The sequence below is a fragment of the Alternaria hordeiaustralica genome, assembly GCF_023758085.1.
Source record: "Alternaria hordeiaustralica strain BMP 2776 chromosome Unknown scaffold_8, whole genome shotgun sequence".
NCBI classification, from domain to species: domain Eukaryota; kingdom Fungi; phylum Ascomycota; class Dothideomycetes; order Pleosporales; family Pleosporaceae; genus Alternaria; species Alternaria hordeiaustralica.
The window spans coordinates 956,571-968,768 of NW_026056780.1; the positions used below are offsets into that span (position 1 = coordinate 956,571).

Here is a 12,198-nt window from a genome sequence, read left to right on the forward strand (position 1 = left end):
CGTCGTCGAGGTATATGTATTCGTGGTAAGAGTAGTAGTGCCGATGGTAAAGGTTGATGAAAACAATCGATGTGGATGTAAAAGGCGATAGTCGACTATTAACTTCTGTCGAACTGCCACTAGCACGAGCGTTACGACGCCGAACGACAGATACACGATGTCGCACAGCAACACGCGAGATTGTGGTGGGTATTCAGATTGGAAAGGGTCCAGCAGAGCCAGGAACCCGCCGCGTGTGTAGTGAATGACACGACGTAAACCTTAACTCGGGTAGTTGATCGACGATGGTTTGGGTGACGTAGCAAACGAACGGAAGGGAGCGACGGTGGTTGGAGATCAGAAGTAGATCAAGGCGATCGTTTGCAGTGTGTTGCAGCACTTCAAGGCGCAGTCGTGACGTGAAAGGAAAGTAGTTGCTAAGGCAAAAATGAGGAAACCGCCATACTTAACACCTGCCTGTCTATACAGGCCCCTAAAACAACAGACCATGGGGCCTTGCACCCATGTGATGTAACACTGCTTGCCTAGACTCTCATGTCCAGGTGTCAAAGCAGGACTGCGATATTGTCGTGTGGTTTTCGTTGGTTTCGAGGTTCGGGCTTGCGGGATGGGGATGGCCAATCAGGAGGCGCAGCGCGGGATGTATCCCTGTAGGCCATCACGCTGGACACATGGCGCCGATGGCGGTAAGGCGCGGGAAATTGGAGAGTTGGGATTTGAGACGAGGGATGCTGGTTTGATTGGCAAGGCCATGAGGCTGTTTGATTGCGTGCAGCGGCTGAGGCTGAGATGCAGATGTGTTCTACGCTGTACATACCTAGGTATTCTGGCGGTGTGTTCAACTTCAGCTTCGTCGCACTTCTCCTTACTATAGTCGTCGAGGAATCATCATTGAAATTGCTTGAACTCGCCCTACTTTCCACGACGGATGCTAGATGGAAGCTTGACGAATGCTTGAAACAAGGCGTTCTACGCAAAACATGGCTTGACATGGCTTGTCATGGCGACAACGGCCTTGCAGCCTCAGCGCGGTCCCACCCGCTGTTTCTGTCGTTCAACATGCCTAGGGCTCACCGCTAGGGTTCCCTAGACTGGCAGCTCATCATCCCTGCTGCGCAATCCCAAACCTTGTCATCCCAATCTTGTACGACTACGCAATTGTTTACTTTCCTATTTTCCGGAATTAGCTGCTGCACAAGGATGCCACACGAGGAGTTGCCGTTCTGGCTCGTCAACGTGCCTCGAGATCAGTGGCCGAGCGAGTGTCCTGACTTCCTGAGGGATATTAGTGACAAAGACAAGGGCATCATCGGGACGCCTGACGAAGAGTACAGGGTGTTGAGGTGGGACGAGGTGCGGGCTATTGTGGGTGAGATTGATGAAGACGTGACACGCGATAGGCGAAACGCTGATGGCTGTGGGTAGATAGCAACCGGGTGGACAAGTTTCATCGCTTGCCAAGTGAATTGAGACGGTACCGGCAGTTTACGCATCGGCTGGAGAAGGACTATGGCAGTATCATGAACTTCATTGTGAATGAGCGGCTGAAGTGGGGAAGCATGGAGCCGAGGGGCAAGCCGTTCCAATTTGATGGTGCGTTCGATTCACCTTACCCGGCTTGACATCTATATTTACCCGCGCAGAGGACATCAAGATCCTGTATAACGACTGGCCGTATGGTATTGATGCCGACATTGTCCATCTTGTCGTGTGGACCAAGTTTGAGCTCGACGACGACCCTGAGACAGGACTTTCTACGGCAGAGTCACATAAACAGATTGATGAGTATGTGCAAAAGACGTTTGCGACGAAGGTCAAAGAGCTGGTGTGGTTCAAGAATTGGAAGAGTCTGAAGAGCGTGCATGCAGTCGAGCACTTTCACGTCATGTTGTACAGGCCGGATGCAGCGTTCTTGAAGGAAATAACCAACGGCGACGTTCCGATGACTGAGAAGTTTGAGTGACGGGCTACTACTAATGCGTCCATTCCGGCCTGTAGTAGGAGACGGAGGATTTAGCAGGCTCGCGGGGTATTCCAGACGGCGACGGGATATTTGAGAAATGACGGGGTATTTCAAGGAAGTTGGCAGAAAGTCTGTAAACATGCTCGCGCGTCATAGAAACATAGAAGCGCATCAACGGAATGTTTAATAGATTGATAGAAACATCTGTAGAACTGCATAATCTTATCGATACCACAGCACATTTCACGTTTTCCAGCCTTGTTCTGGCGGATCCCCTGAAGATCATCCGGTTGTTGGGACTGATTGGCGCGTCATCCAGTGGCGTACGTGGCGTGTGGCGCAAACTTCGCGTGGCGCAACTTCTTCGTGCAGACAGCAACATCAACAACCACAACGAACTACTCTCCATTGACCCAAGTACGCTGAGCTGTCGAGCGGACTAGACGTAGAACATTGCTAGGCGCATACTCCTGCAGGACCCTTTGCTATCGCATCGCCTATCGTCGAATTACAGTCTCTGGTCTGGCCGGCCTTCAAAGCGGTGAGTATCCGTCGGGTCTAGCGCGGACAAAAAAGTCGCGGGACGGCAAGGGGCCTCCTCCACATTTCAGTTTGGTCGGCACCGAGTGTCGTGAGCACGCCTCTACTCCCCCTCTTTCTTTTTCTCGTTTACCGCGTCTGAAGGTGTGTTGCGACGCCAATTGCGCATTGCGGTATCGCTGGGTCAGAGTTCAGAGTTGGAGACTTCCAAGTTTGACAGCGTCTGGTAGCAACCTCGGAACACCGACTACGGAGGTACAGGTACGCCGCTAGAACGAATATCCGGCGTGAATTTACTGACACACAGAAAGGTCTTTTCGTATAGTCACATCACACGTGAGACTCGCATCCAATCCCACCACACGCCGCGCACAGCCACCCTACGCGTCATCCCATGCGAGCGCCTCTCTAGGCCTACAACACCACTGAATCAACTTCAGTGGAAACACCACATCCTCACCATGCTCGGATACCTCACCAGCCGCTGGCAGGGCGAGCAGAAGAAGACGGGCCCCGCCTGGTTCGACCGCCACTTCAACCCCATCCTGCTCTCCGTCGCGAAGAAGGCATGCACGCATCCAATCCACACCATCGTGACCATTGCCTTTGTGGCCAGCTACTCATATCTGGGCGTTCTCGACAAGGGCCTGCTGGAGAGTGGCATTGAGGAAGCAGCCTCGAGCCGCGTCGACTTCACCACTCTTCTCGCCGGCAGCAAGAGACTCAGAATCGGAGAGGAGACGTCATGGCAGTGGGAGGCTGAAGAGCCCAAGACTGCCATCTACAAGGACAAGGTAGGATATTTCTAAGGGTTTCACGACCTCGCTAACATCACAGACCGCCCAGGAACTCGCCCTCGTCACCCTCGTCTTCCCCGAATCGAGCATCATCAACTCGGCGCCCTCGCAGCAATCCGTCCCCAGCAATGTCTCCGCCGAGCTCCTCCCAAGCTCGTCCAGCTCCTTCTCCACCTTCTCCCACGACACCTCGCTCGCATTCTCCATCCCCTACACCGAAGCCGCCGACTTTCTCCAGGCCATGCAGGAGATTTCTGCGCCCGAAGATGCGGCTCAGTCGAAGGGCTCGGAGCAGGAAGGCACACGTGAGGAGAAGAAGTGGATGATGAAGGCTTCCAAGAACGGCAGTGCCCCAGGTGGTGTACGTAATTGGATTCTGGACTCGTGGACGTCTTTTGTGGACCTTCTCAAGGTACGTTTTCTGGCGATTCGACATGAATTCGGCTAATTCTGATAGAACGCGGATACCGGTGACATCGTCATTATGGCCCTGGGATACCTTGCCATGCATTTGACCTTTGTCTCTCTCTTCCTCGCCATGAGGCGCCTGGGATCCAACTTCTGGCTGGCGACCGCAGTTCTCCTGCAATCCGCCTTTGCGTTCCTCTTCGGTCTCGCCGTCACGACTTACCTCGGCGTTCCCATCAACCTGATCCTGCTCTCCGAAGGTCTCCCATTCCTGGTCGTCATTATCGGTTTCGAGAAGCCCATTGTCCTTACTAAGGCCGTACTTTCTGCCTCTTTGGATGGCCGACGGGCCGCTGAAGAGAAGCGGGGCGCGCCTTCGACTATCCAGTCAGCTGTACAGCTCGCCATCAAGAGGACCGGGTTCGAGATTGTCCGCGACTACTTCTTCGAGATTCTCATCCTAGTCGCCGGTGCCATGTCTGGAATCCAGGGCGGTCTGCGACAGTTCTGCTTCCTCGGAGCCTGGATCCTCTTCTTCGACGCTCTTATGCTCTTGACTTTCTACACCGCAATTCTTACCATCAAGCTCGAGATCAACCGAATCAAGCGCCATGTGGCTCTCCGCAGGGCTCTTGAGGACGACGGTGTCGACGGCAAGGTCGCTGAGAACGTCGCCCGCAACAACGACTGGCCCAATGCACGCGATGTCCAAGTTGCCAACCACACGACGACCGTATTTGGAAAGAAGATTACAGTTCCGAAGTTCAAGATTCTGATGGTCGCCGGATTCATCTTGGTCAACGTTCTCAACGTCGTCACCCTCCGTTTCGGTCTTGCTCCCAGCAAGGTCGCTCACGTTGCTGGCGTCGGTGCCACTCCCCCGTTGGATCCCTTCAAGGTTGCTGGAAGTGGACTGGACCACATCTACGAGCAGGCCAAGGCTACTGCCACGTCTACCATTGTCACCATTCTCATGCCCATCAAGTACGAGCTTGAGTTCCCGTCTATTCACTACGCTGAGCCGTCCATCACCGACAACGAGTTCGCTTTCGGAAACAACATCAGCACGCACATTGTCGACGGAGTACTGAAGAGCTTGGAAGACCCCTTCCTCAGCAAGTGGATTGTCCTTGCGCTTGTCATGAGCGTTGTCCTGAACGGCTACCTCTTCAACGCCGCCCGCTGGACTATCAAGGAACCCCACCAGCCGCTTGCCCCAGCTGCTCCCTCCGAAGTTCAAGATGGAGCCCCCACTGTGCCTGGAACCCCCCGCGTGCCTTCAATGCACATGCCCACGCCGCCTCGTACACCCGGACCTGAGGATACTCGTCTACAGCCCCTTTCTCAGCTCGTACCGCAGACGCCAGTGCTCCCTATCGGTCCTTCGGAAGAACAGCAAAGACAGCCAAACCGTGCTGCTGAGGTCCTCGAGATGATGATCAAGGACAAGCAAGCCCCCAAGATGACTGACGAAGAGCTTATCGAAATGTCGCTCAAGGGCAAGATCCCCGGTTACGCTTTGGAGAAGACACTCGGTGACAAGACCCGCGCTGTCAAGATCCGCCGTGGTCTCGTCTCACGTACTCACGCTACACGCGAAACTTCCACTCTCCTCGAACGCTCGCTCCTCCCGTACAGGGACTACAACTACGATCTTGTCCACGGCGCATGCTGTGAGAACGTCGTTGGCTACCTCCCTCTCCCTCTCGGTGTCGCTGGACCTATCCTCGTTGATGGCCAAAACTACTTCCTTCCCATGGCCACCACTGAGGGTGTGCTTGTAGCTTCAACTTCCCGAGGTGCAAAGGCTATTAACGCTGGCGGTGGTGCTGTTACTGTTGTTACTGGCGACGGTATGACCCGCGGACCTTGTATCGGATTCGACAGCCTGACACGCGCTGGTGCGGCCAAGATCTGGCTCGACTCGGACGAAGGTCAAAGAACGATGAAGGACGCTTTCAACTCCACCTCCCGCTTCGCCAGGCTCCAGTCTATGAAGTCTGCCATTGCAGGCACCAACATCTACGTCCGTTTCAGAGCCACGACTGGTGACGCCATGGGCATGAACATGATTTCCAAGGGTGTCGAGCACGCCCTTACCGTCATGGCTACCGACTGCGGCTTTGAAGATATGCGCGTAGTCACTGTGTCGGGTAACTACTGCACAGACAAGAAGTCGGCCGCCATCAACTGGATCGACGGTCGTGGCAAGGGTGTCGTCGCCGAAGCCATGATCCCCGGTTCTGTCGTCAAGTCCGTGCTAAAGTGCGAGGTTGAGGATCTCGTGCAGATGAACATCTCCAAGAACTTCATCGGATCCGCCATGGCCGGTGCTATGGGTGGTTTCAACGCCCACGCGGCGAACATTGTCGCTGCCATCTTCTTGGCTACCGGACAAGATCCCGCGCAGGTCGTTGAGAGTGCCAACTGCATCACCATCATGCACAAGTAAGTCCTCATTCGCAATCTATCAAGAAGTAATGCTAATAACGTCCAGTGTCAACGGCAACCTCCAAATCTCCGTCTCCATGCCCTCCATCGAAGTCGGCACCATCGGCGGCGGAACTATCCTCGAGCCCCAATCCGCCATGCTCGACCTCCTCGGTGTACGAGGCGCCCACCCAACATCGCCCGGTGACAACGCCAGGCAACTCGCTCGTGTCATCGCCGCTGGTGTGCTGGCGGGTGAATTGTCGCTCAACAGCGCGCTGTGTGCGGGTCACCTGGTCAAGGCGCACATGGCACACAACAGGAGTAATGTTCCTTCTCGCGCGCCTACACCTGCCCCTGCGACGCCTGTTACAGGCGCTCAGACACCTGTTACCGGAGGCGGCCCGCTGTCTGCGCTGAGCTCTGCGGGCATCGCGCCGAGGCGGTAGATATTCCTGGAGAGTGTGATGGTTTCGGCGTAATAAGGATAGGACTGTAGATACGTTGGGAAGATACCTGGATTTGTTTTGCGCATGTATCAGGGTAATCTGGATTGAAATGGTTCGGTAAGGAGATGAAGACGGGATGAAGATTTATACATACGCCTTCGCAAGAATATGGGTCTTCTGTTGTTATGTCGGATTGGGAGAGAGGGGTCGTATATATATCATTAATGCATTTGAGATAAGATTAACAGCGTGTCTTCTGAGTGTTGTTATGTTGTTGTAGTCGCACCCTCCTAGTTGGGTCAAAAAGTTCGTGATTATAGTCGAAATGACAGGTGCGCTGAATACCTACCCTTGTCTGTGAGTCCCGAGAACCTCACGTCAGAACTTCGTGTACTCAGCAATAATCTAATTGCGATACAACAACGTCTAGCGGCTACATAGGCTTGCCTGAGTAACTTTAAAGCCTTTATAGGTAACGTTAGAGGCTACATGCATAGATTAGCTGCTCTGTTAATCTCGCATAAAAGACGCTGGGGATTACGCACGCCTTCCTACTACACACTAGATCTATAATAACTACGTCTAGCGGATACAAAGGTGCGCCTGAGCAGCTTCTAATCTTTTATGTAAGTCGCAAGATGAGACAACGCTCTCGGGAATGGGTACTAACACATGACTGCAAAACTCAACACAATGCTACTGCGGTGAAATGCTCGCACCACTACCTTCGAGGATTGCACAATAGAATGGAAGGCAGCAATAGCCTTGGCGCCGCTGCATTTCACTTCACGTTAACCCCCTCATCAGTTATAAACTATTGCGACTTTCGTCAGAAAAACGCCCACCATTCTACTCCTCCACCGAACATCACCGAGAATCAACCACACCGCATTTCAGATTCAGGCACTATGGGCGCCTCCACCAGCTCCACCAGCGTCACGCTCGCCGATCTGCTGAGCACACGATTTGCCCCCATCCAAGATGCTATAATGGCCTCCCTGGGCCCGTTGGAGAGAGTCGCTCTGATGTTGACAAGCAAGACCATCAACAAGAATATCAACAAGAAGCTCCTGAGTGGAACGTTCAACATCGACGTTACACTACAGCCGTTCTTCCGGAACACAAAAGCCTTCCGCTCATTACAAGCTCGTTGCAACGCTCTTATTGGCGGCCCCTTCGCCTATTGCCTCTTCGCTGGTCTTCCTCGTTTCGACTGTATCTATCTATATGTCGATCAAGAGGTCGATGCTATGACCAGATACCTGGAGGCTGAAAACTACGTGCGAGATGAAACCAACGCAGAAGCCCCCAATCGATGCCGCGACGGAGAGGTATTGTCAGAAGACGTATATGAGAAGGATGGACCCGAGGGATGCAAGCTGAAAGTCGTGATTACCGGATGCCAGACGCAGTCTCTAACACACATGGTTCTGCGAGACGCGTATTCGACAGGAATGCTAACATTCATCGCCTGGAACAAGGCATACCATCTATTACCTTATACCACGTTCGTCAAGAGGGAGATGTTCCTGCTGCGTAATACCAAGGAAATAGATCCATATGATCTGAGACTATCCAGCCTACGTGGCATGAAAATTAAGAGCGTACATTGGAACGCGCACGACGAGATTCGCCCGACAGATTGCCAACTGCTTACCCGGCTTCGACGCGTAGGAGATCAACACACCTGGGTAATGCGTCTAAATACAGAAGGTGTTACGCCATCTCCTGTTCCAGACGCCGTTCTTGAGGCCTCCACGTTCCGTCTTAGCCTGCCAAAGTGGAACGACCACAAAACTCTCTTCTACGAGATGAACGTCTGCACTGAGCTTCGCCATCCAGTACTGCGACATGCATACTCAACTACGATGTTTGACTCCGGAAGCAAGACACTGTATCACGAGAAGTTATCAAAGCTTTACGACCGACTGAGCGAGGCGACTGCAATTGAGTTGACGAAGATGGACGAGGATGAGCGGCCTAAAGAATACGATCACTTGGTGAATGGCTCGGCCATAGCGTGCGATATGGAAAAGTTCGTTCGACCAGACGATTGGTGCTATTTCGATGAAGATGTTAGAGCGTTCCTGATGGCTGCGTGGAAAGAGCAAGTAAGGCTGGAGGAAAAAGAAGAAGAAGAAGAAGCGCTAGAGCTAGACCATAGATCGGCGAAGCGAGCAAGGTACACTTAAGATGCGGCTTGCAGAGCACAGGAATGCACGATAGTTAGGTCGGAATGTGGGGTTGAGTAGACATTCATGGTTATACCTAGGTAGCAACATATCACTTTACATGAAATGCGATGTAGCAGTTCGGCATTTGATGGTGCAATCGCGGTCGTGATGATGTCATGGTTCGCGTGTTTTGACGATCTACCAAAAAGCTCGGCTCTAACCTCAACAAGAAGTTCTCAGTCTTTCAATAGCGTATGGCTTGCGCAACCTCAACAATAAGCTTTGACAAGCGAGTGCGATGGCTTAACACTGCGAACGTGTGGAGTGAACATGTGTGCGGAGTGCATACGGCACCTGGGGAAGTTGCCGACCAGCAGTCACCGGAGCAAACACCGCGGCAATATACACGACACTCCGCTCGAGTCAAGCGACCCAGCCAAGCATACAGCCAAGATCTGCATTTCACCGACCATATTTCCGTCGACTATGGACGAGCATCGCATCGGCAACTTGGCGGGTGAGTGACGTTGCAAAAAAACATGGGACCGTGAGGTGTCCGGCGCGACGATCAGTGGAGAGGTATATAGGAGATGGAAGGCCAGGCGATGGTGATTTGCAGGTATCCAGCTTCGCTACCATTACGAAAATCATGTCGAGCATCATCCCCGTGGACCTTCTATCATACGCGACGGATCCGTCGTACCTGAACAGCATTGTCACCACCAATGCTTCGAATCCAGATATTATCAACCTCCTCGCATACGATGAAAGCTTTGCATCTGTGATCGGCGAGAACGCAACAGGACGACTACTGGAAAGCCTGGATTGGGACGCTTTCCATGAGGCTGGCGTCTATAACAAAGACACAAACAAGCTATACGTGACGAGCAGCTGGGCCGGAGACCTCAACAACCCCATCAACGTTACCGTCATCGATCTCGCAGACAACTACACAATCAACTCAACGCGGATACCAGGTGTCGCCGAGGCCAACGGTGCAACATCCTACTACCCACCCGGCACCCAAACCAACAGCTCAACACCTTCACGAGTACTATACTGCGACCAGGGTGATTTCGTCAACCCAGCAGGTCTCGTCTCCGTCGACCCCGTGACTGGCGAATCCGAACTCATCCTATCAAACTTCCTTGGACGAAACTTCACATCACCCAACGACGTGCGCCAACACCCCGTAACAGGCGATCTCTGGTTCACCGACCCAGACTACGCATACGTCCAAGGATTCCGCCCTGAGCCCAGTCTACCGAAGCAGGTTTACCGCTTCAGCCCATCCACAGGCCAAATTGCTGTCGTAGCAGACGACTTCGTCGAACCCAATGGCCTCGAATTCAGCCCTGATTACAAAACACTCTACGTCTCCGACACGGGTGCCGCAGGGTACAGTCTAAACGTCACACGACCAGCCACACTCTACGCATTCGACATCACACATGACGCAAAGAGACTAACCGGCCGCCGCACATTTGCCTACTCCGACAACGGCATTCCCGACGGTCTGCACACCGATACCGAGGGTAATGTGTGGGCTGGATGTGGAGATGGCATTCACGTTTGGAACCCAGAAGGCACGCTGATTGGCAAGATTTGGGTTGGTATTACGACTGCAAACTTTGCTTTCTTGCCGGGGGCGGTGATGGTGTTTAGCAATAAGCAGTTGTGGATTGTGGAGAATATCAAGGCCGTGGGCAGGGAGGTTGCTAAGGACTTTGGGTTGTCGACTCATTACTGAGATGGAAGGCGTTTTTGCGGCAGACCACACGCTTGACTGCGATGATTGCAGGTATTACGACCAAACAAAGGAGACAAAGGGACATGGTGTTTGTGCCAGTTGGCTAAACAGCAAGCACACTACACGACGCGGCATATATACCTTTTGCACAAGCTTCATTACGCTGTTTAAGAAGCTACATTCCAGCCTTTTTACTTCTAGTATATATACATTCAACAAGTTCTGAACGAAAAGCTCCTCTTTCACTCTACGATATATACACAACGCATACACCTATACGAGGCAGGTGGCATTTACAACCACGCAGTCATTCAGTGTTTCACAAAGATAGGAGGCATGTGTGAAAGGCCTCAATCCGGCTGCGGTAAACTGCCATTGCGCTCACAACCTCTCTCTCTTGCAGTATTTGAAGGCTCGTAACCTACGTTTCTTACGGTGCCAACTTCCACCACAACTAGCACCAGCTCGATTGGCACCACTGGATCTGACCAACATAAAAAACAACCCTTCCGTGCGACACAACACAAGATGGTCAGGCCCGTACCACCCAGCATCAGCGGCCCTACTCTCTTCAGCAACGGCGCCGAAGCCCAAGCCTTCCAGCGCAACCGCGGCATCAAGTGGCATCCACCCAGCAATGACACGACAATCCCTCAAACCGACCCTCAGCGCAGGGCCTACATTATCCGAATGAGGCGAGCCATGGTAGACGTCAGTCGAACAACAGAGACGTCCAAACATTTCATCGAGCGCTGGAAGCAGCCACTCCAGAACGGCCAACGACCTCTGCCTCACTCCCTCGTTAGCATGGAGGCTATATGTTGGGATCTTCTCGATCTCGCAGAACGCCTGCATACGCAAGGTCCAATCTGCCTATCGATATACGACCCCCGTGCGTTGAAAGCGGCGGGAAAGTACAGGCACTTGACGTTCTCGCAGCGCATCGATGCGTTGATTGAGGACTTGCTCTATTCGAAGAAGACTGTTGATGGTTTGATGAGGACCGAGGGGCACGCCATGTTCGTCGCATGTTGCAGGCACAAACCAGCGAATAGGAGACAAGACAAGATGATTGGCATGAGGGAGGCACGTCCGCCGACACTCGATGAAGGGGTTAGCAATCTTCAGATTTAACTCGAAGAGCTCCTCTCTAACCCTTCATCTCTACCGATTTCTAGAAAAAGACGTTCAGAAATTGTGGAGGGCGGGGTTTTATGTTGTTGTACTCGCGTAGTCGTGCTTGCCTAGATGGGCGATTCTTGCGTCTGTAGGCACGATAGACCTCAACGAGGAAGGAGGCTATTTCATAAGGTAGCTACATAGCTGCTTCTAATGGGATCACTATTTGCATACACTTAAGGATAATCGTGAGCATTATAAACACCACGTTTAACGTCGCCTCGTGGTGTCAGACCTGCCGAGGCTTCGGACTCTGGAAGCAAAAAGCAGGGACTCGCTTATCGTGCACTAGCGCCATTAACCCTGCCCGGCCAAAGATCGGTCTGGCCAGGCACGACCGACACAAAAATCTCTCGCCTTCTGTCAATCAACAGTCACGATAACGTATCCACCCGCATACCCAATTACCCACAATGGCTTTCCTCCGATCTTTCAATTCTGGCATGAGTATACGTGACATACGCAACTGACCCACAGCCCGCGCGACCGTTAGCCATCCACCCTCGAA

General features: G+C 52.8%; 5 protein-coding genes across 5 annotated transcripts; all 5 read left to right on the forward strand.

Annotated features, from left to right (window-relative positions):
• Positions 1-1,200: 1,200 nt before the first annotated feature.
• Positions 1,201-1,963, forward strand: J4E84_005174 (uncharacterized protein; the record flags this gene model as incomplete). The annotated part of the gene is made up of 3 exons (XM_049387771.1): positions 1,201-1,369; positions 1,426-1,593; positions 1,644-1,963. The coding sequence occupies 3 exons, from the start codon at positions 1,201-1,203 to the stop codon at positions 1,961-1,963; spliced, it is 657 nt and encodes a 218-aa protein (XP_049244749.1).
• Positions 1,964-2,964: 1,001 nt separating this feature from the next.
• Positions 2,965-6,587, forward strand: J4E84_005175 (uncharacterized protein; the record flags this gene model as incomplete). The annotated part of the gene is made up of 4 exons (XM_049387772.1): positions 2,965-3,297; positions 3,341-3,712; positions 3,758-6,156; positions 6,206-6,587. 4 exons carry the CDS (start codon positions 2,965-2,967, stop codon positions 6,585-6,587), a joined length of 3,486 nt encoding a protein of 1,161 aa, XP_049244750.1.
• A 908-nt stretch (positions 6,588-7,495) lies between these two features.
• On the forward strand, positions 7,496-8,779 carry J4E84_005176 (uncharacterized protein; the record flags this gene model as incomplete). Its single annotated transcript, XM_049387773.1, has 1 exon — positions 7,496-8,779. One exon carries the CDS (start codon positions 7,496-7,498, stop codon positions 8,777-8,779), a length of 1,284 nt encoding a protein of 427 aa, XP_049244751.1.
• A 521-nt stretch (positions 8,780-9,300) lies between these two features.
• On the forward strand, positions 9,301-10,511 carry J4E84_005177 (uncharacterized protein; the record flags this gene model as incomplete). Its single annotated transcript, XM_049387774.1, has 2 exons — positions 9,301-9,308; positions 9,389-10,511. 2 exons carry the CDS (start codon positions 9,301-9,303, stop codon positions 10,509-10,511), a joined length of 1,131 nt encoding a protein of 376 aa, XP_049244752.1.
• A 528-nt stretch (positions 10,512-11,039) lies between these two features.
• On the forward strand, positions 11,040-11,645 carry J4E84_005178 (uncharacterized protein; the record flags this gene model as incomplete). The annotated part of the gene is made up of 1 exon (XM_049387775.1): positions 11,040-11,645. The coding sequence occupies one exon, from the start codon at positions 11,040-11,042 to the stop codon at positions 11,643-11,645; it is 606 nt and encodes a 201-aa protein (XP_049244753.1).
• Between the last annotated feature and the right edge of the window lie 553 nt (positions 11,646-12,198).